This window comes from Lichenostomus cassidix, chromosome 2 (genome assembly GCF_008360975.1).
Source record: "Lichenostomus cassidix isolate B80296 chromosome 2, HeHo_3.0, whole genome shotgun sequence".
Classification (NCBI taxonomy): domain Eukaryota; kingdom Metazoa; phylum Chordata; class Aves; order Passeriformes; family Meliphagidae; genus Lichenostomus; species Lichenostomus cassidix.
In genome coordinates this window covers 26,743,931-26,771,451 of record NC_139482.1, presented here as the reverse complement: position 1 = coordinate 26,771,451, position 27,521 = coordinate 26,743,931, and the positions used below count along the sequence as shown (strand labels likewise).

The window sequence follows — 27,521 nt, the reverse complement described above, 5'->3', positions numbered from 1 at the left end:
CCTAAGGAAAAATCTCTCTGATGTGTTTACAAACAAAATAAAAAGTAAGAAAACAAAAGCAGGGAAAATGCAACACATTCACTTGCACAGTTCATTCAAATACCTATATTTTAAAATCAGCATCTTAATACTGGACTTTTTTTTTTAACAGCCATCAAGTTTCTCAAGATTGACAGATGTAGAGAAGCTTCACTTAGAAAGCAAACATTTAATATATTCAATTATAATTTCATAGTTCATTTTCAGTCTTCAGTATTAAAACTTGCTAAAAAAATAACAGGTCTCTAAGTGGAAATGGACCAACAATAAAATAAATCTGAAATGCACCAAAAAAGGAATTATGATTTTCTTTCAAACTAGTCCTGAAGCATGCCAAATTTAGTAATAGTTTTTTTCAAAAGATGCCAGAAGTTAATTTGTATAAACAATGGATATATTTACATTATACCATAATCAGGCTATATACCAAAAGCATTGTACAGCACTCCTGAAAGGACTATTTTTAATATTTGCTATAATACAATTGGTCTATGCCATGGCTGAATGCATGCATGCAAATAAAATTCAGACATAACATGTAAACCCTAAATGCAATGTCAAAGATAAATTGTATTATATATAAAAATCTATTAATTAATAACATTTAAGACCATGCCAAAAGCTTGAGAAGAGTGTACTAAGATGTTCTATTTGTGAAATTCTGTGCTGTGTTAAATAAATCACTTCCAAGAGAACTAAAAAAGTTCAGTGAAATAACACCATGACGTCCCTTGTAACATGATTACTTAAGATTTTTCTCAAATAATATAGAAAAGGACCCTCAAGAAAATTATGTCATCATGACAAAAGCGAAAGTAGAAGATTTTTTGTGATGCCATTACCACACAACTGTATTCTTGAATATTACTTTCAGCAGGTACATCAATAACCTAGTCTAGATAAAGCATGAAGTTGGTTTCAACTGAATCAAGAGATGAAACTACCTTTGCAGATAGGAAAATAGCAATTTGATTGCAGTATGTATTCTCACTATATTACATCTTGGCAGTAAAATCTGTATGAAACCAAATGAAACCAGGAGGGACAAGGGATGTCTCACCCTGTATCACGCTGCGTATAAAGTGAATAAAATTATTCCGTTTGATATTCAGTTTTACCATTTTCCTAAACTTTCATTTCTGCTGTTGTTGGGCACTTTTGTTCAGATCAGTTCCACAGTAACTCTGATTCCCTCTGCAACATGTCACATCTTTAGTCCAGGCAGAAATGAAACAACTTTTAAATACAATTAAAAGCAGGCTTAAATGCATTTTGAACAATGCAGTTACATCAATTTCTATCTTCAGAATTTGAATTTGGGAGAAAAATAAGAAATAAAAGAATATTGCATGGCATCCTGCATGATTTTGGAACTACAGAGTAGATTTAGTCTTTTGCCTTATTAATACTCATAGTCATTCTGAAATGCCCTTTTTCCCCCCGTGTTCCTTTTCACTAATTTTTCCTCTCTAGAAGAAAACAACACAGAATGTGAATCTATGGACCCACTGAAATCATAGGCAGACAAAAGGTAAAAATGATGGATATAAAGAACTTGAAGAACTTGACTTCAGAATACTTCAAAATGCTTGAATCTGTGACTGTGGTTAGCTGATTTCTGAAATCTCTTTTCCTACTTATGTTTGGAGAACAAAGGAAAACAGAGGAAAATTAAAATATTCCAAACTATTTGACTACTTTATCTATTTTTTAATTAACAGGTCAAGATAGATGAAAGACAGTATGTAACATCAAAGAAAATCTCTGACAAAACACGGAACTTCAGGGAAAAAAACCCTTTTTATGGAAGGTTGCTAATCAATATATATTTGATTAATTAAGGCATACTCAACACTTTTCTGCATTTAGAATAAAGAGTTTCTAATCACGTAAAATAAATACATTGGAACTGTAACTATGCAAGTAATCCTAGTTATGCTTTAGCATTGTTTCTTTCTTTAATGCTTGCCATTCACACTTTTTTCTTTGTTACTAAATACTTCCTTTTTCTGTTAGGAGCTTTACAAATGTTTTGATATATATCAGCAGAAAAAAAAAAGTAATTTCACAATCATAATATGTATCTTCTGCCACCTATACCAATTAAGTAGCTGAAAATCTACTAAGATGTCATTGTCCAGTCACCCATTCCCTATTTCAGTGTCACAGACTTGTCTTGACCACAGCAAATCTCTCCTTTTCACATAGCCTTCCTATCTACAACTACTCTGGCTCTTTAAACAGTTTCAGTATCCCCCCTTTCTCTGACTACTATCCCCATGGTTTTCTTGTTTCAGTGTCTTTCTCTAACTAGTCTGGCTTAGTTCAAGTCCTGAAGCTTGAACAGTCTGGATTTTGCTGCCTCTCCAGATGAACTTACCACTCAATTCTATTTCTTCACATTTACCATCCAAATTCAGGTCCTTCTCCAGTCCCAGTCCCACCATGATCTCTGTATTGGGCTGCACCAGACAACCACAACAGCTCTAAGGTTTGTCTCTCTGTAACCCAAAGTCCTATTTCATATACCACATCTGCATGATCTTGGCTTAGTTTCACTAAGGAAACAAGTGAAGATGTAACATAGTACAAACGCTAAACTCTGCTAGATAAGTAAAAAACTTCATCCTGTCTGTTGATATGAAATGGTACAGAGTAGTGACTCCAGAAAAAAAAACCCAAAAAAACAATAAACCCATGAACATTAAACCCTCTGAGAATACAGTGGAGAATCCATGGATAACAATTCAGCTAGATAAGGATCAGCCTGGCCCAAGGAGCAGCAGAGACTGAAATATCTTTACCTTACCAAAGACTGCCTGACCAACAAAGATACATCAAACATCTGCACTGGCTGAGATACTCATACTGAAACTTAGACTAGCAAAATGCTAGTCTCACCGTGACTGTGATTGCTGTGGACTCTTGAGTTCTGCACATCCTGCTCACATCTCTCTATGAATGATGAAAGATGACCCAGAAGAAAGGAGGTCAAACACCTCTCCACACTCACTGCACCATTCTACTCTTCTCACCTAGTGTAGCACTTGTCCAACCTGCCTCTAGATCAAAGAGTCTTCAAATTACCAGTCACTGATACTGTGCTTGACATCTTTCTTCTCAATCCACATTTCTGTTCCTTCCAAGTCCTGTAGCAACTCCAGCTGTAGGGATAATACTCAAATGGCCCACAGCACACTCTAAGCACAATGACAAAACATCTAAAACCTGCCATACCATGACTCTGATAGTTATGAGAAAACTATTTCTCTTACAATATCCTTCAAGGCTTCCATTTTCCCAGATTTCATCAAATTGACATGAATATATTTCTCCTCTGTCCTTGGGAAAGAAAGGGAGGTGTTTGTCAAAATTCAATTTACTGATCAAAGACTTCAATTCCCTCTTCTTCAAGGTATGGGGTGAGGGACACCTGGGCAGGTCAGTGCACATGCTCAAATTTCACCTCAAAAATTCTGCCTGAAAACATCCAGCCTAAAAGATACACAAGAGGCATGAAGAATTCTGAGTCCAAGTGATTAAAATTTTACAAGTAATAAGAAACTGAAAATGGGGTCTGGTACTGCAATTATTACCACTGCCCAGCATAGCTAACTTTCATCTGTATCAGTGCTAGGTAAAAAATGCCAGAAAGTAAGCTTTGCTAGGTTCCAGTCATGGGCATTTTGCTTGATCATTTCACCATTTCTCTTTTTACTGCCTGTGAGTCAGTATTTCATAACATAGTCACTGTAAAGAATACACATAATTCATCCTTCTTGACGAAATTGAGTGGTTAGATTTCACTAATTCAGAAACAAAAATCATACTATGAATCTGAAATAAATGAAGTTAACGTTCTAAAAGAAGAACCAAACTTTCATAACAAAATGCTCCCGAAAAAAACCAAGTATTTTTAGCTCATTTGCCAATGACTTCTCTAATTAATTCCAGATTTTCTTTTCCTTGCTGACAAAGACTCAGAAAGCCCCAAATACAATGACCAACAGAAGCTGAAGCACTATTTTTCCCAAAGGTCTGATGCCCAAGACAAAAGAAGTTCTTTTGCCTGTTTGAACAATGAAAATATTGTAGATGTCTCACAAAATAGCAAAATGAAAAATAACACGTAACATGTTTGCCATCATTTAAAATGACTACCCCAAGCACAGGCACATGTGTGCACATACAGATATAGTTATGAAAAGCCTGTACAGATATATGAGCTACTACCTACAGTGTGAAAAAGAGGTCACTATAGTTTTGGTGTAGGTTAGAAATCAATGGCACAAACTGTTCAGATCAGATCTCCAAGGACCCAGGATCTGTAGAAGAAAAATCCTTGCTGTAAGCACTCTTCCATCACTCCACAGAAAGCCAGCTGCTGTACTTCCAGTTTTGCTAGGAATTAAGGGAGTGGAGATCTTAAGTCTTAGTGTATGTAAAAACTGCACCCTACTACTACCCTGCTTTGAGGGGTGCTCTGCCTGCCACAAGGGATGGAAAGGGTAACTTAAAGGCTGACAATCCTCCTGCCTTCACATTCTCCATCCCTCACTAGGGACCTTATCCTTCTAGTGCAATACCACTAGACCTTCCCTCCTAGCACTTCTAACTCCTTTTTAGCTAAGAAAAAGTGTGGAGTTTTAGCTATGACTTTATTCATTCTTTTCTGGGCTTGGCAGAATTGGCAAAGAGCCCCTTCATAGCTGAGTTTTGTGAGTTTTTAAGTATCACTGCTGCCAGGTCAGGTGATACAGCTCTTTTAAGGCAATTTGACAAGTGACCCCTCAAAGTTAATGTTGGGGCAATATTCTAATGTAGCAAATTTAGAAATGCATTTGAAAAACATACCTTTTCAAAGAGAGGAGGGGAAGAGACTGGGACTGTGGATGTCTTATCTGAATTTACATAGTGGTGCCTTCCACTAAGTTATAACTTCCAGAAAACTGTAAGCATTAGCACTGATAATTCTCCAGAATGCTGCTCAATGAAGTCACCTTTTAAAATACAACTAGAAACTGCAACCGACCTGACCTTCCCCAAGACATGAATTTAATAAGCAAAATTAGTTTGTTATTCTTAAGTAGTGTTCTTAATGACTCACTATATTGACTACAGAAAGATGTCTTTTAGAACAAATCCAATTTTACCTGTTTGTATACAACAAAAGACTTTTTTTTTTTTAATGGTTTACTTTTATGAACAATAAATAGACTTTTTCCTTCGACTCAGCACTGGTGGAACCATACCAAGAACACTGTGTCCAATTCTGGGCTCCCCAGCACAAAAAGTGTAATGGAGTTACTGGAGTAAACTTAGCAAAGGGACCATGAAGTTAATTGGGTGGACTATCTGTCATACAAGAATAGGGTGAGGCCTGAGATTATTTAGCTGGGAGTAGAGAAGGCTCAGTGGGAATCTTCTCAGTATGTCAATACCTGTTAAGGGAAGGAAAGAGAGCCAGACTTCTTAGTGGTGCCCAGTGAAAGGACAAGATGCAACAGGCAAAAATTGATATAAAGGAAATTATTTAATATAAGATTTTTTTTTCTCTCTCTGAGGAGGAACAAGCAACAGAACAAGCTGTCCAGAGAGGTTGCAGAGAATCTATCCTTGGAGATATTCAAAACCCAACCAGACACTGCCCTGACTCACATGCTCTATCTGACTTGTTTTGATTAGGGAGCTGGGATTAGACCAGCTCTAGAGGTCTTTTCCAATCTCAAGCATTCTGTGATTCTGTTTTTAATAAAAGAAGAAATTATTTAGACAAACCTTTCAAAATTAAAGAAAAATAAAGTTCTGCAGTTTAGTTATTGTTCTTTAATGTGAAAAATTAAGATTACCACTAGAGTTTTAAAAGCCCACTGGTTTTCTTATCTCTTTTTCACAGCAACTGTTATTAAAAGAACTGTCAGTAGGTACCAGCCAGACAGGCTGTTTTTATGTAAATTTAAACAAATTTTACTATGAGAGTAACACTTTTATTTTTCCTCTTTTCATCTGCTCTGCATTTTCAGATATTAAACTGCTGCTTTTGCAGTTTTTACATACCCGTAGAAGCACTTTCTCTCCAAAATGCAGGGAAACTTCAAATAAATATTACTGTTCACATCACACATTAGGACTACTAAAACTAGCATTACTGATTTTACACAGGCAAACTTAAAATCTTGAAAGATACTACATTTTCCTTCAAAAGAGGACATTTTAAGTATTTTTCCTGAAGTGCTTTTCTTAACATCCCTCACAGACTCATATGCTGTGGCAGTTAATGGCTTCATCAAGGAAGAAAAATCTAAAAGTTCCTCTCTTCTCTTGTCATTTATTAAGAAATGGTCTTCAATTCTGAAGCAAACAGCTCAATAAATAAGGTTATCCTTGTCACAATTTCTCATGCTGTTACTGAATCCTGTTTGTTGTTTTTCTGAACATTTTCAAAAATCAACTGTTATTTTTCAAGGCTGATTTTTTTTCTGTCACATTTTGCACCATTCTCAAGTAACTTAATTTTTCCTCTTCTCAATTCTCGCATCATGAAATTTTAACACAGAATTATGCACTACCAGGAAGCTGCCCCCAACAGTGTCTAGACTGGACCTGCTCTATCTTTGAAGTGAAATTTCAGACCTTCATTCCCTTCTTCAAAGTTTACAGAATTTGAAAACTGATTTCTCCTCTATTCATTACCCACTTACTCTCTGCCTACTTAGCCCTTATTTTGTCCTATTTCCTTTTCCCAGATTCCCAGAAGCTCTGTCTTCAGCATTTCCTTATTTTCACCTTTTTCTCAAAACACTTTAAGAAATATAAATCTTTTATATAGAAATATAACTTAAATATCCTACATGTCTCAAAACCAGCTCAGGTTCTCAAATAAAAATTTCTCTGGACTTGCACAGATTCCTGCCAATTAAACCACCCATATATTCTATTCCATCAGTTTAGGGTCAAGTTCAATTAGCATTTATAAAGCATCTTTAACTTCCAGAAAATTCTTCCACAAACCTCCTTGTGTAGTCTGAGTTTCTATACAAGTTAAAGGACAGACAATTCAGAAGCACATAGCGATTCTGCTCCCTCAAAAATAGCCCTACAAAGGAAATGAGATTCAAATTCGCAGCTACAATGAACTTCAAAATTTCATAAAGACAGAGTTTAGAAATGAAGTTTTTTGTTTATTTGCCTTTCTCCAGGGATAAACCACAAGTCTGAGCTCACACTTGGTTGTGCTAATGACCACGCTCTCAGTTAGATGCAAAAATGCAGGCATGAGTTCCATCCATTACCTTTAATGTTTTATTCACCTGGATCATTGAACAGAGATGAGAATACTTAAATAAAAAGTCCATATCCCAAGGTCCAAAGAAACTTCCATTTTGAGTCCTGGGAAGGCTTAATACAGGCATACTTACAAAACAGAAGATTTCATTCCTTCCCTCTATTTCCCTAGGCAGCAACATCAGCACCAGACATAATTTGTCTCTGACTTTTAGTAACAAGAACACTTTAAAAACCTATTCAAATTTATGACATTTTTAAACCCAAGGATAAACCCTGGCCACAGTTTACACTGAAGTGAGCACTTTAATCCATACAATATTTTCTTACCAAATTATAATCAAGTTTCTGCTATGCAATTTTGGTGCTGCTATTGCTAGCTTTTATTGCTGTATTAAATTGTTAGCAAACAGCTAAAGGCTGCCAGAACAATTTCGTAACATCTATTTCATTTTTAATAGTCCTTTGTATAAAACAACTCTAAAATTATTGTTTACATATTATGGTCAAATAAATGCCAACAAATTCTATTGTTTAGCTTACTGCCATTAGGATTTTTGCAATTATTTTAGTCCTGATTACAACATTATTTTTTAGAATTTAATAAGTTAACTATCAGTCCACTACTACCACTCAATTATAATTGTTTTTACTTCTGTCTTCTCAGGCTTAAACTGAGTGATGTTTCAAGTTTTAAGTATTGGTACCATTTTCATCTTTGGCTATCACTACCATTTGGCTTCCTCTCAAAAATAAAATCCACTCCCCAAACCTGGTTTAGCATATGTAGGATGCTGAAGCCTTTATGAAGTCTTGAAATGCTATCAGATGTCACAGAGTCTTTCCAAGACACACCTTACTTTTAAAACCTAACTGTACATATTAGTTTTCAGGAAGAGGAGGGAGTTGGTTGCTATTGTTTCACTTTTAGCTACAAACATTTAAATTATAATAAACTGAGGTCCTCTTCCCAGAAGTTAGGATTATTTTGAATTTGTCAAAGCCAGCATGCCCTTTTGGCCAACAATTAAATAAGGTGACAGAAAACATATTCCAATGTATGTATTTTCTTTCAAGTAAGTTACTGTACAACCAAAATTCTATGTTTCGTTCAGTGACTGCAAAGTAAAATATTTTATTCATATTTAGATGCCTCCTCATGGAAACTGAATAACTTACAATGACAACAACCATAATCCAACACACTGAAATTGGATGGGAGAAGGATAAAATAAATGAGGTGCCAAGAAAACTTCACACATCCTTAAGAAAACAAAAGCAAAAGCTGTGCTTTTCAAAGATAAAATTCTATACTGTGCTAGAAACAAGCACGACCCTTCATCAGTTCTGAAACACAAAATCAAAAGCTGCCAAAGGATGCATGAACCACACTTTAGACAAGTAACTCTTCTGTCCAAGTATTCTTACATGTATTACTTTAGATACAGACAAGCTTTGATACAGCATGAATAGAGAGCTGCTTTCTGTTTCCTCACTCCATAAAATTTTATCCTTTTCCAAGTGACAAGTGTTGACCTTTCATTGTATCATGTCTGCTCATGGTTTGCTCCCTTCTACAATCACTTCCAGCAATATACATCAAAAATGACAAGCAGAAGTAAGTGTACTGCACGTGCTGTGTTGTATAGCTGATGTGTAAGATTTCTGTAATTGTTAATTAGAAAGGATACTTCACTGAATTATCGTACTTGGTATGTGATTACTGCAAAGCAGCAACATAAATTAACCTTACAGAGCAAGATGTTCAATATTGATACTGGAGATATGGGCATTTTTCCCCCCAAAATCTGTACAGTCCAATGTCAGAAACAATGTATATTTAGAATGGCTTCAATTTTGACTTTAAAGCAGAGATTTCTGCAGTAGAATTCAAATGCTTGGCCACCCTTCCCTCTACTTTCCTAACCTAACTTTTGTTTCTTTTTAATAAGAAAGCAAAAAGTCAGCAAAACAAAATGTCAACATTAAATCATTTCACAGCATTTTGTGTCAGAAATGTAATGGAAAATGTGCACATCATGGAAAAGGTTACTGTTCTTCCAGAACATCTTTTCATTTGGTTCAGGGCTCATCCCTCTACATAACTGTGCAGGCACTACCGATGGTTGTTCTCCCTGGGCTTAATTTGGCAGTTGAAGGATTGTGGCATTTTCAGGAAACCACAGTGCAGTGATTTTAGTGGTTATCCATCTGAAAGTGATGCTATGATTTAGAATAATTACTCTGTTTACGTGCAATGGTAAAAGTCAGTTACTACACCATATTCCAATGTCAGCTTACACTTTACCATTTCCCTAATACAACATCACATCAGATGTCAAAGCCAGAATTAGAGGGATTTACTGCTCCTGTTCCTCAACACTAAGTGCATATGCAATACAGCAGCATAGCTGTACTTAGTTTAACTGACAATTGGGCAAGGAAAGGAGCATGAGGGAATGGGATGTATTCAGCTAGTTAATCAAAGCACTGCACATTAATTTACGCTTGACCTTTGCATTATTACAACCAGTGATACGAAAAAGAAAAGAGAAACATATTAGTCTTTTCTAAGAGCTTTTTGATATCCTTGAAGAAAACAAAAGCTTTTTTTTTTCTTGCATATCCTTTCCAGATCCTTTATTCTCAGAACTAAGTGAAGTTACTAGGCCATGTTCAAAATGAAATTGGAGATAGGCTTAAATATTTATCTGTTACCTTACTCAAGACAGCATGGCAAAATTCTTAAACTGCATGTTTCTCATTTCCACAAGACAATATTCAAAAGAACACTTCTTCAAATGACAAGTTAGAAAAAAAAAAAAAAGAAAAGGACATTTCCAGGCAAAGAACATGCATTAAAAAAATCCATTCAAGGATAAATGTTTAGAAAAAAACTCAAGAAGAAGAATGAGGCTGTTATAAGGAAAACAAGTCCTACCTGAAACATTCAGTGATACTGAATTCCTGTCTTAATACAGAATCTTGTCTTGGGCACTTAAAATAGCTTGTAGCAAATCAGATACAAAAATTTAATTTCATTGTGATGAGAATGTTAAGGAACAACACAAAGTGTAAGTAATAGTGACAGTCTCAGCTGCTGTAAAGGAGATCCAGTTTTACTAACTGGAGGCAAAGCAAAATCTGAATCCAACCTTGGAAATAGCACATATGAAAAAAAATTCAAAAATTAACTGGAAAAACTGCACAAAAATTAAAAATTATGCCAAGGAAAGGAACAAAACTAATAACAAGGAAGAAATAAAAATGAAAAATATGTAAGTATTTTACAAATTCCTAAATTTTACATACAGAAAAAACATTACTTTAGTAATAGACTTTAGTCTACACTATTCTATCTGTAATTTCAATGACCACACTAATAGGAAATTAGGGTAAGAAGTAGCCAAAATCTAGTGGACATCAAAATCATGCTAAAGTACAGGAAATAAAGCCTACAACTCTATTTCTTCTCTCAAAAAACAAAGACATTATATAAGAAGATCTATATTAATGTCCCAATTCTCAAATTCTGTATATAGGTGTTATTACGTACAAATTATTTCAGCTACCTCAAAATAAAGTTCAATATTAAAACTGGATTTCTCTTGTTATATATGCTGCCAAAAAAGCAATCTTTACCAAATATATTGTAATGTTGAAGAGGCATTATGAAAAAACGGCTTTTTTATTGCTCTTTTTAGATTTTTTTATCTGTTTAGAAGTACAAAGTAAGAAGCTTTGCACAAATACCTCAGCTTATGGCACAATTAAGCTAAAAAGAACAATAATATCTGAAATACACGTAGATTATCTACAGCCTCTAAGGGAATAACACTAAATGTAAAATTCTTGATTTAGACCCAAATTAGCAAACAATTGCATGCAACTTTGCTCCATTGATTTATTAATGAAAACTTGTACTATATGACATTTTAATAATGTGAAGGATAACTCTGGTCAATGCTGAGAAGAGTGACTCAATATCCTTAAGCTCACTTTAGCTGCTTTTCATGTGGCTTCTTTGGTAATGCAAGAAACCCTAAAACACACAAACCGCATAGTTTCACGCTGTTCTATGACAAAATTAGTTTTGAATACTGTAGATTAAGTTTTGCACCCAAACTTCAGGTCACTTACTATCAAAAGCCCACACAGATTAACAAACTACAGACCAAAAACTTGTCAAAGTATTGGGCAGCAGTAACAAAAGTGAGAAAAACTGCATGTGGAACAGTAAGCATCACTCTTTTGCATACTAGGACTTCTTAATCAAATAGTCCATAATTCACACTACAGTTCTGTGAAGAGGTATTTAATTCAGAAAACTGACTGCACAGATGCTCACTTGACACTAATTGTGACAAGTCAAAACTGATTGTGCAACACAGCATTTAAACGGTTATTGTCTCCTGCTGTGGTCTTCTACCACATCATTTTAATACCTGAACATGAACATTCTCAGGTCATAAATTTCATAACTATAAATTTCAGTCTTGTGGCTTCTGTGGCAATGGCCCAGCTCAACAATGCAAAACAACTGAATTGGTAATGAATTTGACATTTGCTTTCTGAGCATGCTATGCTATGAAATACTCTGATGCGAAAACATTGCTGCACTGAAAGTGACTGAAGCAGTTTGGCCAGAATGAAGAAGTAAGTGATACATTCAAACACCAACTGCATTGTATTATTTGATGCAATTGGATGTAAGAAAAAAATCTTGGCCCACAAAAAGCTACTGACCCCATCCAGATAGGTATTACTGCAGTCATAACCTATTACTAGTAAACAGACCAGGGAATCATTTGATATGTCACCAGTCTCTCCTCCTCCATCACAAACTGCAATTTCAAAATCTGCATCTTGTCTCATTAAATAATTTTAATTTTCCAATGAAGCACCTCATTCAGTGAGACTGCTATATCTAAAGAGGTCACTCATTACTCATAGTGAAGAGCCTCCACATTATATTTTTTCATTTTATAAATTATTATATATCCTAGTAATTACAGAATACAAAAAAAAAGGAGCAAAGGTCTCTGGTGCGTATATTTCCTAGGGCAATCAGAAAAATAATAAATAAATCCTGAGATACACAGCTGTCTTGGGAACAGATTACAACTGCAAAATATAGTTTCGAGCTGTAATTTACAAATGCATGATTGCAGCACAGGCTTGATCAAGCAGCTGTAACTGAAGGAAAAAAAGGATAACTATATATTAAAAATTCAGTAATAAAAAAAAGGTAAAACACTCCTTTTGTTAGTGGAAAATTAAGTAACCCTGTAGACAGATCCACTTATTTACAAGTGGTTATCTTGTTGCACACTTTTGAGGTTCACAACACTGGTACAGAAGCTTTTTGGATCAGCATATTTCAAACATAAATACTAAGAACTTCTGAAAATTACACTTATACCTGAGGAGTATAAACTTCTACTGTTCACTTAGCTTCTATACATTAAAACCCAGTATGAACTTCAAGAAGGGATCACTGAACAGCCCAGAAAATAATGTGAAGGAAAACAACCGGGGAATGCTCACACTGCCTCCCCATTCACTTCTAAGAGGAACACTAACATACCTTGTCAAATATCACAGCAATACTTCAAAAGAGTTTTAGAACTTTTATAACATTGAAGAGAGACAAATACCTCTTTTTCCTCCATTGCAGATACTTCTAAGGATTTATACTTCTTCCCAGCGTATTAACAGGAAATGTCCTTAAATAATCCCCCCAAAAATCAAAGAAATCATTTTGTGGAGCATGCAGGGGAAATCACACTTAGCTGTACCTGTGTTTGATCAGAAAGCATGGTAGGGCAAATAACTTCTCATGCAGTTTTGCTCTCCTTTGCAAAACAAAGGCTCAACACTAAACTTTACAGAAAAATTACATCAGACGGTCCTGTGCATATTTCCCAACCTGAATGTCTTAATTCTGGTAACAGAATTGAATGATAACAAGTCTTTTAAACATGGCAGTACCTCCAAAATTTCAGTTTTGCACCACTCCTGCACAGACTACCCCTAAGATAGTTCCTTCAAGACTACACAGTATCAAAAATCAAACCAGAGACAGAACCAAAAAAAACCAAACAAAAAAAAAAAAACCCAAAACCCAAAAAACCAAAGATCTAAGCTTCTATTCTTTGGATGGTTTGAATTTCCCTAAGAAATCTGGGCTCCAATTCAGGTTTTGCTGTCTCATTTCAGAAAATAACAGAGAAGTGTACTAAAGAAATCCACAAGGTATCAGGTAAATAGACTGATGCCTAATTAACAGAAAACCCAAGGGTCTTTCACGGATTTTTGCAAATGTTCCAGGCATGAGCAGCTTCAGGTAGCTGGATAGACCAAATCCAAACACACGCAGCAGCCTGCTTCTAGAGAAGCCCTGAATGACAGTTGCTATAAATCTTATTACCAGACCTATGCCTGACTTGTAGGTACTTGGCAAGAGAGCTTCACAATGCCTACAGCTTTTTTTTGTCTGCCCTAGCATATGAATTTATGGAAAATGAAAAATCTGTGGTATTTTACAGTAAAATGCAATGCAAGTTTGGTTTGAATAAAGTCCTCTGTGAAGAAAAATGCACATTTGTCATTATATATACACTATCCTGCTATCTAGAGTAAAAAAGAAACTCTTCAGAAGGCAATACAATGACGAATTATGCGAAAAATTATCTAAGACATAACTCAAGCAATTAGAAAAGTTAACTCACAGATTTAATCCCTGTAAATTATACAGCAGAAATAAACTACACAACTGAATGTTATATTTCCTTTCATTCTCTTAGTTCATTGCAATAAAACAGTGCACTTTGTAATCCTCTGTAAAACCTAAGATTGTTGCAAATTGTGGCTTAACTAACAAACATTTTCCTTGTGATTAATCCCTACATAAGTGATCTTGAACTTCTACTGTAAATAATAGGCTTTCAATCACTATGATGGACTGTGAATTTTGTTGCAGTGCATTTAAAGCAATGAATAATTAATGTACTTGTTCTGGAATAGACTTTGGCTCACGAAAAGATTCAAAACTAACAGCTAAACAAATAAGGAAGAAATCCTTAACTTGAAGTTCGGCATGCCCCTTTGCATGGAAATGTAAGAAATAAAAATGCAAAGATAAACGTATACAAGACAAATACAATTAAAGAAATCTGGTGAGAGACATTTTTGGAGAGAAGATCTCCAGAGGATGCAAAAGAGGCTGTCCAGAACACACTTTCTGTCAAAAGCAGAATTAAAGCTGACCACTGTGTGCAGCTAAGCATGCAATCCTTTGTACAGTATAAATTATCGTCCTAAACTTGATAAATATCTTTGCAGCAACAGAATTACAGATGTACTACACATTTTAAAGATTTTTAGTTATAGTATGATTGGATAACTCATACTGATGTCAACTTTATAGCAATTTTACTCAATAGTTCTTTTGTTTAGTAAGTACGACCCTGCATATGTTTTCTTCTTTCTCTTTTCCTACTCCTCACCTTCCCCTTTCACATCTGCCTTGATATAGTGCCTGTTGTGCAGCCCATTAGACTTGCCTGAAAAGTGAGAGTATATTGGGAACAATAAGTACTTTTACATTTAGCTTATCTCCTAGCAAATACATGCATTAAAAATAAATACTACATACATGCTTAATAATTTGCTTTGCAGATTTATGTTTTTTGAATATTTTATAACCAGCGTTTGAATCTATGTTTTCAACAAATTTGATTCTCTACTCTTTAAAATACATGACCTTCATCTTTTTTACCCTCTCTGTAATGTTGAAGTCGTAATTTTGCCTCAGTTACCACAAATCAAATTAAATAGAAACTTCTAAGTGACTGACAACACAACAGAAAAACTCAATACACGAAACTACTAAAGAATGTATTACAATATGCTTGCTACAAATTGTTGGATAAAGAAACTGAATGTTTTTCAGAGATTTCTTTAACCTGATTTTGGTGCATTCATGAACGATATTCTAATTCTATGCTACTCAATAGTAGATTTTTCTCAGATCTACTATTGAGATGCCAATGCACTACATTCCAAAATATTACCCAAGCAAATCTTAGAGCCAAAAAACAGAAGCAGTACTTTATTATTTTTTTTTAATAGCAGCAGTTCAAAACTGGATGCTTTTTTGAGAAGAGGCCACTTTAGATGTGGATTCATTTAGAAGTCCTCCCTTGGAAGTTATTAATCCAGATTAGCTTGTGGATACTTTCTAAAGTATAACGTAAAAACTAAATGTAAAAACTGTTCTACATATTAAATTTACCTACACAATTCATCCCAATTTTTTATTTTAACTGAACATACAGTAATACTGTGCTACAAGCACTTTGTCTGTACCAATGGTACAATATGGAAGGCAGGTTTTACCTATTACATGTTGAGCCACCCAAAAGACACTTCTTTTTCCATGTTTCTACTAAATATGGTGACGTTCAAAAGAGAACTATTGGGGAGCTATTTTTAAAGATTTGCATTAGTGCATTACAACTTTATGGGAAAAAAACCCAAAAAACCAAACCAGGAGGTACTTATGAATCAAGCAATTCCTCTGCAAAATCTATCATTCTAAGCAATTCATGTGAGACTGTAATTAAGCATTAAGGAAACCTATTAAATGTCTAAACTATTTATGACTTGAAAAGGTTCACAAAATGAAAAGCATCATATCTAAATTCTTTCTGAAACAAACAGCAGAGTTCAGCTCTAAAAACAAATAGAACCTTTAAAAATATTTTCTGAGTTTCTGAGTTTGCTTTCACAGCACGCTTTAGAAACTCCCATGTTTCAATGTATGTCTTCAATTTCACGCAAACATTTCCAATATTTGATTACTGGTTAACATTGAGCAGTATATTTTTATAGGTACCCTCTGGTTTCTGAATACTTTAGTTTCAAGTATACATAATAGCGCTTTTAACTCAACTCTTCTATCTTTATAAAAAGTGCTGTGTCTTCAATCCTTCTATCAAACCTATTTGTGTCAAATACAAAATATTAAAAAACCTCCATATTTTACTACTATTTCTCTCAAAACCCAATGACAGATCATTTCAGTAAAAAGATACTCAAAATCCACTGTTTTCCCTGATTACAGCTATAGCTTTCTCACTTATTTATAATGACAGTTACAGATCCAACTTTGAAATCAAGTACTCAAATGAGGCAATTAACTTTTCACTGTTAGATCTGTAAATCTTGACTGTACCACTCATTATTTTTGTAAAAGGTAAAAATTGCAGGATTACTAAATTCAACAGAATTTGCACAGACCTGTATAGAAGAATTTATAAAATAAATTCACTGTTATTTCTTAAAAAAAAATGCTATCACATAAGGATCACAAGATTGATCCCTTCTAGTGGACAATACCACAAAATCTAAACTTTCAGTTCTAGTGCTTGCTACTATACTGAAACAGCCTATCTATATTATCTGACATCCCTGATTAAATAAGCACTGTCTTGATATTTCTGTAATACATACACACGGCAACTTTTAGCATATATAGAAGTAACATGTCAATAAGTTTTAGAGAAAAGGTAATAATTAAAGATAGCCTAATTTTTATCACTATAGTCACTGTGGCATAATTCAGCCAGTTAGTAAAGCACTACAATTCATCAGAATGAAATGTAATTTTTTAGGAAAAATCCTTCAATATTTATTTATTGATTTTAAACCATATGAACAACAGGTTAAGTAAAGCCAATGAACATACAGCAAATAATCCCTTAACCATCCAATGCTACCCAGAAGCACCTAAAATGGAGATTAAAAAAAAACAAAAAAAAACCCCAATAGTCACACAGTAATAACTAGTTAAATTATATATTTTGCTCCAGATTTGTTGCTAAAGAAATTATTAGAAATTATAATTTCTGCTGCATTATTTGGAGTATAAAAAATTGCTTATCTTCCTCTAATCCTTATTCAGATAGCACCTTTGGAGTGAGGGCCAAGTAAATTTTAGAAAAACCTACACTTTCTAGAAGCAGATGGTCTGAGAGTCATGTAACCAGCCATGTTTGTAGTAACACATGGCAGGAAAAGACAGACGGCCCTTCAAGATTATTCCTTACATCTGCAGTTTCACCAGTTGCAAATTTCTATTTAACTTAGTGATGAACTTTCATATTCAGAAAAATCTCTTGTATAACATCACTACAACCCCACCTTTTCCTTAATTGCAGATGGGCTGGAAAGAGGGAAAATTAAATCCACTAATTACAAAACATTTTGGTGAAGACCAAAAACAGTAATAAAGATCTGAGAAATTTTGGGCTTTACTAACAGACATGGCCAAACAAACAGATATTGAAAAAATACTTTGTTTTCCCTCCTAAACATTTCTTGCTTGCAAGGAGCCCTACAACCTTGCATTTAAAACACTATTTCTACCAGCACAAAGGAGTCCTGCATGATGGTACAGGGAGGAGAAAGCGACAGGGCACGCAGAGCATCACTCCTATCCCTTTGTGACAATGTAAAAGAAAATAGGCTTCTGAAAACTTTCTCTGACATAGCAACACTCTGTGGATCACTCCCCTACACATCTGTGGCTGCAGTTACCATAATTTAGTAATTATCAAAAGTAAGCCTCCACAGCTCCTTAGAAGCAGCGGTAATCCAAACTAGATAAAGTTGGAAGGTATTTATAGGAATTACCTGAAGAAAAGCAAGTTTTAAATTTAAACCTTTTTTTAAAAGTAATATGGAAAATAAGGAGATTTAAGGACATATTTTTTTGAGAATTATGAACAAAGGGTTAGAACATAACAAACTCCTCCTCCTATGCAGGAGTACTGTCCAATTTCTTAGCTTAATTATGAGGATGATTTTTAAGAGAACCTGTCGGGTTCTCTTAAAGTTTATTTATTATTTAGTATGTTTATTTTTGGCCCATCTAAATTACTATTAAAATCTTTTCCTGCAGTAAACAAAATATAACACTGATTTTCTACCATTTTTTTTAATTGCAACTTAAATATACAGGTCCTCATGGCATTTTCTCATATTATCCTTTATGTCCTCCAAAGTGGTATTTACCACTTCTAGAAAAAGCCTGAAGAAGAAAACTAATTCACTGCATTTTTCACAGTAAAGCATAGTACAAGTTTTGCCAGGATTCCTTCCCACAATAAAACGGTCTTCCTGCATCTTTTATTTTTTGCAAAGTATAGGGCTTAAGAAAGCCCTTTATCTTTCCATGGGCAGATAAAAACCTGCTGCCACCAGTTCTCATCAGCGTAACTGCATGAGCAACCCCTGGAACACCCCCCACAATTTCACAGCCTGCTTCTGAGCAGGATCTAGGATTACCCAGCAGTAGCAGCTTGTCTGTGTATGGGAGTCACACGTTTACCGATGAGCTTGTAGAGGCACTCTGCCTCCAATCTGGAAATACAACTACGATCTGGCACACAACCTTGAAGTTGTATCAACTTCTATGGTAAATTATATCTAGTAATTGATGCTAAAACCAGCTATTGTAAGTACATACAAGGCATCTGTACCTGTGACACTTCCTGATTCTAAAGCTATGAGTTGCTTTGCCTGTATCATCAGTGATTCTGACTTCTCATAACTCTGACTCCTAGAAATAAATTAAAATACTTATTTTGGAGTAATCCTTTCAGTTAAAAGTAACAATTATATCTAACCTAAAGAGAAGAACTTGTCTAGAAAAATCTGGTTGAAGAACACAGCACCTAAATATGAGACACTTTTTTTTAATCTGAATTTATAAGATCATTTTAATGAAATCTCTGTATATTCAATTAAAATCCACCTTCTGATTGATAATGTCCATGATTCTTTTTTCACAAATTGTGAACAGTTTCTATAGCTTTGCAAAGGGATTACAATGCCAGCTATAAAGTCAAAATTGGCAGAAGTTGTGGTCAATGGTAGCTATTTAATAGCAGCTATTCTACACTTTAATTAGATTTCTGCACCTACTAAAACATCATTCAATGGTCTTTTTTTCATTTCTGTTTCAGATAAGAAACGTGATTATCAAACCCTTTCATGATTTGCATTAATGGAGTTAGCATTAATACCTTTTTAAAAACATAAATTCCTCATAATCCACCAGCTCATAAAACTGTTGATTATTTTAATTTAATTACTTTTAGGATGCTCATGTAGCTTTAGTATCATTAAAATACTGGTTTATCTTTCCGACCTGCTCTGTAACATTGACAATTCACCCTGACAAGAGCAAATTAATTCTCCTGCCTTAGAAAAACAGATTATCTTGGTTATTTAAAATATAAATGTTTTTGGTAGATCAATAAGTAAATCAAGTCCGTAGTTCTGATGTAATGTTTCCCCTAAATAAGGGAGGAAATTTACTTGTTTTTTTCAAGTACATTTTCTTCATTTTAATCACAACAGAGTGATAAAGATGGGACTTCAACTCCTCATATGGTGAGAGTATCAAACCTACCTGACTAGATTTTCATTGTCTCCAGTGCCTTTGCAGGTAGCACACTCAGTCCTTAAATCCTCTGACTTGGGCTTCTTTTGCAGAACGGACTGCCGCTGCCTTCTTTCTCTGGGAATCCGTTCCTGTCATAGTGGAAGGCAAAAAGAAAGGAATGGGGGGAAAGGAGGGAAGGAAAGCAAATATTTTCAGTTATGGCATGGAAAATAACACTTCAGCCCAAAGTTTAATTTTTTGTGAAACTGTTAAAAAAAACAAACAAAACACTATATTCCAACCTCAGGTTTTTCTTCTTCAGGCACAAAGCTTCGTTTTCGTCCTCTAGTTCTCTAGAAGAGAATATATTTAAAATTCAATGTTAGGGGACAGAATGTTTTTGCTATCTATCTATTATTCCTACCAACAACAAAACCATTTTGCAGGAAATAATTTAAAACATTACCTACAGAACCAATACCACACAACTACACTTATCAGTATTAGGACAATAGCTTTCACATTCTGGATATAAATCTATAGAAATAGCCAGAAAGTAAATACAAACACCTGAGCATGTTAAGTCTTAATCTCAAAAAGACTGCCACTAGAATTACAAATCTCTTACTGACTCTGCACAAACTTCCCAAAAGTAGTATTTTGAAAATTGGTATGAACAGTGTATTAAAATAAACTCATTGAGCACTAAAATGTGCTCTATTTATAAGCCAAGTGATAATACTTTAAAAAATTTAAATTATTTTACCTAAAAAGAAACACAAAACAACTTACAGATTTTGAGGAGTAACAAGAATTAAAGCTTTCAAACTGAAGCTTAGCATAATGGGTATGTGGCAAAAGTTCATAAAGTTGTAGCATAAACCAACATATAACTGGTGAACACAGATGGAACATGTGATACAAAATGTAGAAATTATTTCAGTATTGCAGTTGCCAAAAAAACAACAGTGTGGAAGACAAGAGGAATCCATGGACTGTTAACAGCAAGCACCAAAGGTTTACAAGCACATCTAAAGTTACTACACACAACTTACATGAGTTGAGCTTCAGTCACTACATTTTATCTTTGAAACAGCAGCATTATTAACCTGCCTGTGTTAAATGACTGCCACAAGCTGACAATATCACACTCTTTCTTTCTTGTTTAAAAAGGAAAGTATATTAGACGGGATGTGGAAGGAAATAAGAAACATCAGAGACTATTCCAGTAACCCAAAGGTCTGACACACTGACACCAATAACATAAATAAATAAAAACCCATGAAAATGCTTGTTTTTCTGGGAGGAAATCATCACATTAGGAAGTAATTTATCATATGATAAAGCACTGACTAATTCATGACTTCTTAAAACATTTTTTGAAGAAGCTGGTGTTCACTTCAAGTGAGAAAAAGTAAAAAACAGCTCATCAAAAAAATCCTACACCACTTTAGAAGCATGAGCAGTCATAAATCCAATTCTGAAGAAGCTAATGATATCATGATTCTCCAGTTTGGGTCCTCTTTGAAGGTGATTTATACTAGCTTCAAACTAAAGACAGTTCTCTATATTAATCTGATTTACAGAATTTAAATAAAGCTATAATGCAAATAAACCTGCCACTTTGACACATCTATACCTTTATAATTACAGAGATTTCGATCTGTATATGTTAATAACATTCTGTTTGGGAAGATTTTCCTTTTTTAGACAGGAGTTAACATTGTAGTAGCAATGAATGAGTGGAATGGAAAACGCTAGTCTATTTCATGGCTCTTTAGAATACTTTAGTTACCATTAGGATTCTCTTTCACATTTCCCTAAGGATGATTTATTAAAAAATGTAAAATTTTATCTATTTAATACATATCATTTTTTTACTATACATTTAATAATATAGACATAAATTAGGTGTTCTACCTTTCACAAGCCATACAGTAGACACCCAAGTGCCCAAATTTGGAAAAAGTGGTTTATTACAGGTAACTGAATTCATCAGTGTAATATTAGAGGTATTAATATAACATGGGCTACAGGTCAACTACATGTTACACAATCCAAGGTCACTGCAATTTAAAACTAGACAAAAGAAAGTTTGATCAGACCACCAAATTAACTGCCAATTTTACTTCTTTCAGCCTCTGATATTAGACCTAAGAACATTTATAAACTTTGACAATTTTAAGCTCCATAGGCCCTGCTGAATGCAGCTGTGCAAAGATTATAAAGTAGGTATAACAGTTCATGCCAATGCAAGCAGTGTTAGGATCCTCACTCTTTGTGTTTAAGCAGCAAGAGACAAAAGCGCATGCCTTGTACCATCAGAGTAATGCTATCTTGAAAACTGATACATAATTTGGAAATCTAGGTAACAATGACATTACTTTTGACTCTAAATAGAAAGTATTCCAAGCTAGTAACTCCATTTTAAGGAATAATGAAACATCTTTAAACTTCGACAAAATGGAGATGTAAGATTTATGAATAATTTAGTCACTTTTGTCAAGAAAATGTTGATTTTTCACCTGTCTGCTATATAATCAGTAGAGTATAGGACCAGGAATGTCACATTAAATTATACTTGCATTATGCTTTCATTAGCTTTCTAAACCTTCAAACATACTCGAGTTTGTTTGTTAATCACTAGAAAACAAACATTAAAATCAACATTTTTAGCACACATGTTTGTAGAATATTTTATATGCTTTTAAAACAACAATTTTACATTATTTTTTTTCCAAAGTGACCTGAGTTAAACATATTTGCAATGCTACTGCTCAGATCATTTTACTATTGCCAGCATTCACCATGGAAAATAACATCAAATTCACAACTGAAAATTGAATATTCCGTGATTTTCAGCAACAGCACTACAGTAATTCGACATTTGTAATTTTACATATGCTGTCACTAAAGTCACTTTACAGGCTAATAGAAAATAATCAGGTAAATCTATATTACTTTGTTCAACATTATTCATTGCTGCTTGCCTCAAAATACTGCAGTTTAAATAGCTTTAAATAATTTCTATCATTATCAGGCTCAGAATGAAACCATGAGAGATTACAAATATCAAGTCTTAAGAGCTGTATGTACTTGCCATAATTTAGGATTTGTTTATTTAAAGAAGCTAAAGGAACCTTGTTATTAAATGGCGTATATTACAACTGAGATAAACTTCTTCATATACAAAACTTACAGTGTTAACCCAATAAAATATGCACATAAACAAAGTGAGCTTTTTTAATCAAAATACCTGGCAATTCAATACTACAGAAATACCTTCAATTGAAAATTTCCCAGTATCATAAAATGGAGCAAGACAGTTTTGTGAAATTTGTCCCTGAATTTCTAAAGTGTTTAAACAGACAAGTCAGGAAAGCTAAGCCACATTAACAGCATCCAAGCAAAATCCCAATTAATGCTTTTTTATTTTACTGCTGAAGATACAAATGCTGTAAAACATCTACCACTTGGGATGGACGATTCAGTCCAGATCAAAACAGAGAGCAAGGTGTGGATTAGACAGACCCATACATGGCAACTGTGACAAGGTGACATTTTAGGACAAGAATAGTAATAATAAAAGAAGTACTGAACAACGGAAAGTGGTTCAGAATATGAACCTATAAAATTTTCTAAATGCAAAAAGAAAAGATTTCTGTGAAAAATTATTTCAAATGTCAGCATTTAATGACTGCTGATTGGCAAGTCTTTGGTTGTGTCTTATGCTAAGTTCTGTACTTGCACAGTTTTGGAATTCATTCAGTGGGCACTGGAGTAAGTGTGCTGTGTGCTCAGACACTTCCATATAGTAACAGCAAGACTGCAGACACTGAGCTCTGGAGCCCAAAGCATCAGTGGATTCACCATGCAGGGTGACATTCTGTTTATCACACAAGCAACTGAAGATTTAAAATTAGATGCCTAGAGCTAAGGGCTGATTCTATATAACCTTAACTGCCCTGAAAACTCAAACATGCCAAGGTCATAAAAAGTGCAGGCTCTATTTTTCATTTCATTCCTTTCATAATTACAGCAGTTAAATAATACAAATAAAGGAATTAATTGACACTAAACCCAGCCCAAGTAATGAAATGTGACCTCCTGATATTATACCATAATATTTCTATTTCTCCCCTTCTCTAGTGACCTCTTAATCTCCCCTTCTCTAGTACATCCAAACCACATCTCCCAATGTATACCAAAGTTCTCCCCACATTCCCCAACTAAAGTGAGAACCTCTTCTGTACTCAGGCCTCATCCTTTCCCATTCAGCTGCTCTAAAAAAATACTCCAACACTTAATCACCTTGGGCATACAATAGCTCTCAAACAAATATTGTAAAGAATGAATCTACCAGTTACTACAGGCAATGCTACTACAGTCATGAGCAACTGCTTAAATTACTGTCATTAGGAAATCATGTTAAAAGCTATTGCTTTTTGAAATAAACAGTCCAAAGATTTAGCTTCTGCATCACAAAGAACATACACTGAACTGAAAGAGAAAAATAGTACCTTATTTCATTAGCAATAACATCCCAAAATAATCTGAGCAGCCCAGGAAAGGTCAATGAATTAAAATTAAGATGCTGGCATGAAACAGAAATATTTTTAAACAAAAGCAATAGAAGCACTTTGATAAAACACTTAAAAATTATAAAAGATAAAACAAATTAAATTCTTCTTGTGAGTCTTTTTTAGTATAACATTTTGAGGGGAAAGACACACCTCATCAAATAAACTGCTAATTAAACTCTTTAAAATCCCATGAGATTATATTCCTTGGGTAAAGAAACTGAGCCATTTGATTCAATGAGATCATCAAGGTGAAATCAAGCCATCTTTTCCAAGAATATCTTACCAAAGGTTTAACCTTCAAAGCAATTTTAATGCCCTTCCACTGAAAAGAGCAATGCTCTGAATAAATGAAACCTAAAGATTAACGATGTCCCTTTTTGTCTTTTACTTCAAGGCTTACCATCTGTGGAGGCTGGAGAACCATTCCACAGTACTAAGGCATACACCATTTCACTTATTTCAGTTATTTTATTAACTTCTGATTTTTCATTTAACAGTTGGAAGAGAGAAAATCCTACCTCTTGCCTATTTGTATAAAAATTCACACAAAGCATTACAAGAATTACCAAAGCATTACCTACAAAGCAGCAGAGATGTGCATCACATGCTAAAAATCTATCAAATCTGAAAAGAAAGAGAAGCAGGAAAACACCCAACATTGGTGTGCTGCTGTCTAATCTTATCTGTAATGATCTAAGTCGACACTTAATACAATATCGTATATAAGACATACCATTTTATAATATACAATGCAAGTAATAAAACACAATTAAGAAAGAATGTTAGAGAAAACCTCTGGAAAACAAACTAACAAAAAATAGGGTAAGTAGAGCATAGTTACTTCCATAGCCAAGGGAAAGACAAAAAAAGAATTGGTTTCTTTCAGCTACTGTGTTTTGTGTCACAAAAGTATCCATCTGTGCAGTGAAGCACTCTGCTGTTACAGAGTGGAAACTTGCATGTTGGCTTGGGGAATTAAAAGAATCAGGACTTAAATGGCTGAAAAACAGAATACTGACACGAGAAATTAATAATGAATGATGAAGTCATAAGTGATACAATGTGACATAGATCAAATGCATGAGGGATATGGGGTGACACATGAGAGGAAATGGTGAACTCAAGATGCTTTAAAAAAATCAGACAGTTAAAAAACCCTGTCCAAAATGGAATGAAAATATGCTGAGGGAAAATTTGATCAACAATGGGTTAAAACACAACAGTAGGAGAAGTAGAAAGACTGAAGTGGGAGTCTCCTTTTTTAACTTGGAAAAGCTAGAAGAGAATGCTCGTATTTCGTATTTCTGTTTATAAGCAACTGTGCAACTATGAAACAGCTAAAATGAAGATTGGACTATTAGATTAACTATAAGATTTTGAATATTCTCAAAAAGATAAATTCCATACATGAGGCAAATGAAAGACATCTGTAAAGGAACAAATAGAGCCTAGGATGAACCCTGTAGTCTTTGAAAGGAAACAGACTGTTTGCAAAAGGAAACAAAGCAGCAAAGCAAAGCTGCAAAGGAAACAGTCTGTTTGCCATCACTAACAGATGCAACAAGTTGATACGTTAGCTTCCAAGTGAGAAAGCACAATGGTGAAAGGACAGAATAGGTGTCTACATGACCCAAAACCACTATGGCTATCACCAAACCTCATCATGACGTTTCATTGTTTATGCTTTAAACCAGTTTATCCAAAGACAGCAATAGAAGGCAGAATGTTCCCTTGGAGCACTTTAATTTGCCAGTTGGAAGAAAAAAACCCAACATTACTGATCCAGAACTGGTAAACTGACCAAAATGGGAGAGGTGATTCCAAAACGTCAGAAGTATATGCTCCTCTTGAGCTTACTCTGAAGTGATCCTACAGGATAAAAGTTGATACTGTCACCATTTAATTTATACCTTTACAAGAAGATACCGAGGAGCTAACAACGTTAACAACACATGGAAATGAATATGAAATACTGAAAGTATCTGTGGTCAATGGCAAGGATTCAAGTTCGCTCCCATAAAGTGAACAAGCATGGTTGTGGATTTGATCTCCTGAGTCACAGTTTTTTGGAAGATCAATTGTGATTTCCGCATAGCGATTTCAAAATGTTACTTGAGAAAGAAAATTCAAACATAGGAGGGGTTAGACCTCAATGATATTTAAGAGAACATAAGTGATTCTCAGTCGTTTGCAAAAGCTGTATTAATTCTGCCAACTATTTCAAACATCACAACAGAAAAAGCACTGTTCCCAGTTTCTCCTTCACTTAGTATGTTAACTGGTTAGAATTTCCTTTGTTTGCAAACAGACACAAAGGCAGCAAAGAGGCCCACCACACTTGCTTATGCTGTTCTAGCTGAATATTTCAGGTTCAGGGATGTCACTCCATTAGCATCCATTGCTTGTACCAGCTTACAAGAAAGATGGTGTTCTTATCATGCTCATGCTTCTAAACCTCTTGGATACCACAGAAACAATACTGTCATATACACAGGGCTCTTCTTTCCAGCATTGAGTTTCTGATACCCCTAACAGTGCTGGTGCTATGAACTAAGTACTTTTCTTTGCAAAGCTGAGCACAGGAAATTCAGTTGGTACTCCAAGTGCTCCTGGAGTTTGGAGGCACAGGATGATGTTAGGAAAGCATGCATTTTCATTTGATCATTTCATATAAACAGTTCAAAACCAGTCTCAGAGTTCACATTAAAAAATGGATGAAATTACTAAAGACATACCTGACTTTCAAAACTATTGGTACCATGGTACTTTCTTTCTTTTGCAAAAACTCTTTAGCTGTTGTTTTGTGTGTGTTGTAGCTTTAAGAGGGCAAAATGTGAAGAACTTTAGATGCTTTGATTTTTGGAGATCTATAAACCTTACATTTCTTGTCAGAAATAATAGCACATATTGATTTATGCTTCCCTGACAGACCTGTGGCTACAGTGACTCCTTGAAAAAGACAAGTAGCTGTCTTTTCCACATGCTGAAATGCCCAGTGAAGAGGGCCAGTATAAGATTGCAATCATGTTTTAATTCTGGATCCTATCTAAATTCTTCAAACATTTTCATTTCTATCTTATGTCAACTTGTAGCTGACACACTAACATTAATGATATGTTTCCACATTTTTAGTTTATGTTAAGCTATGGTTCACAGACACA

The 27,521-nt window shown here is 34.5% G+C and overlaps 1 protein-coding gene across 1 annotated transcript in view; it reads right to left on the bottom strand.

Moving 5' to 3' along the window:
• PHF14 (PHD finger protein 14) overlaps positions 1-27,521 on the bottom strand; it is a 180,964-nt gene that overhangs the window by 74,791 nt on the left and 78,652 nt on the right. Inside the window, exons 17-18 of the mRNA XM_085049823.1 lie at positions 20,080-20,130; positions 19,805-19,926 (exon numbers count right to left, since the gene is read on the bottom strand). Coding sequence (XP_084905949.1) covers positions 19,805-19,926; positions 20,080-20,130 — 173 coding nt within the window. The remainder of the gene's footprint in view (positions 1-19,804; positions 19,927-20,079; positions 20,131-27,521) is intronic.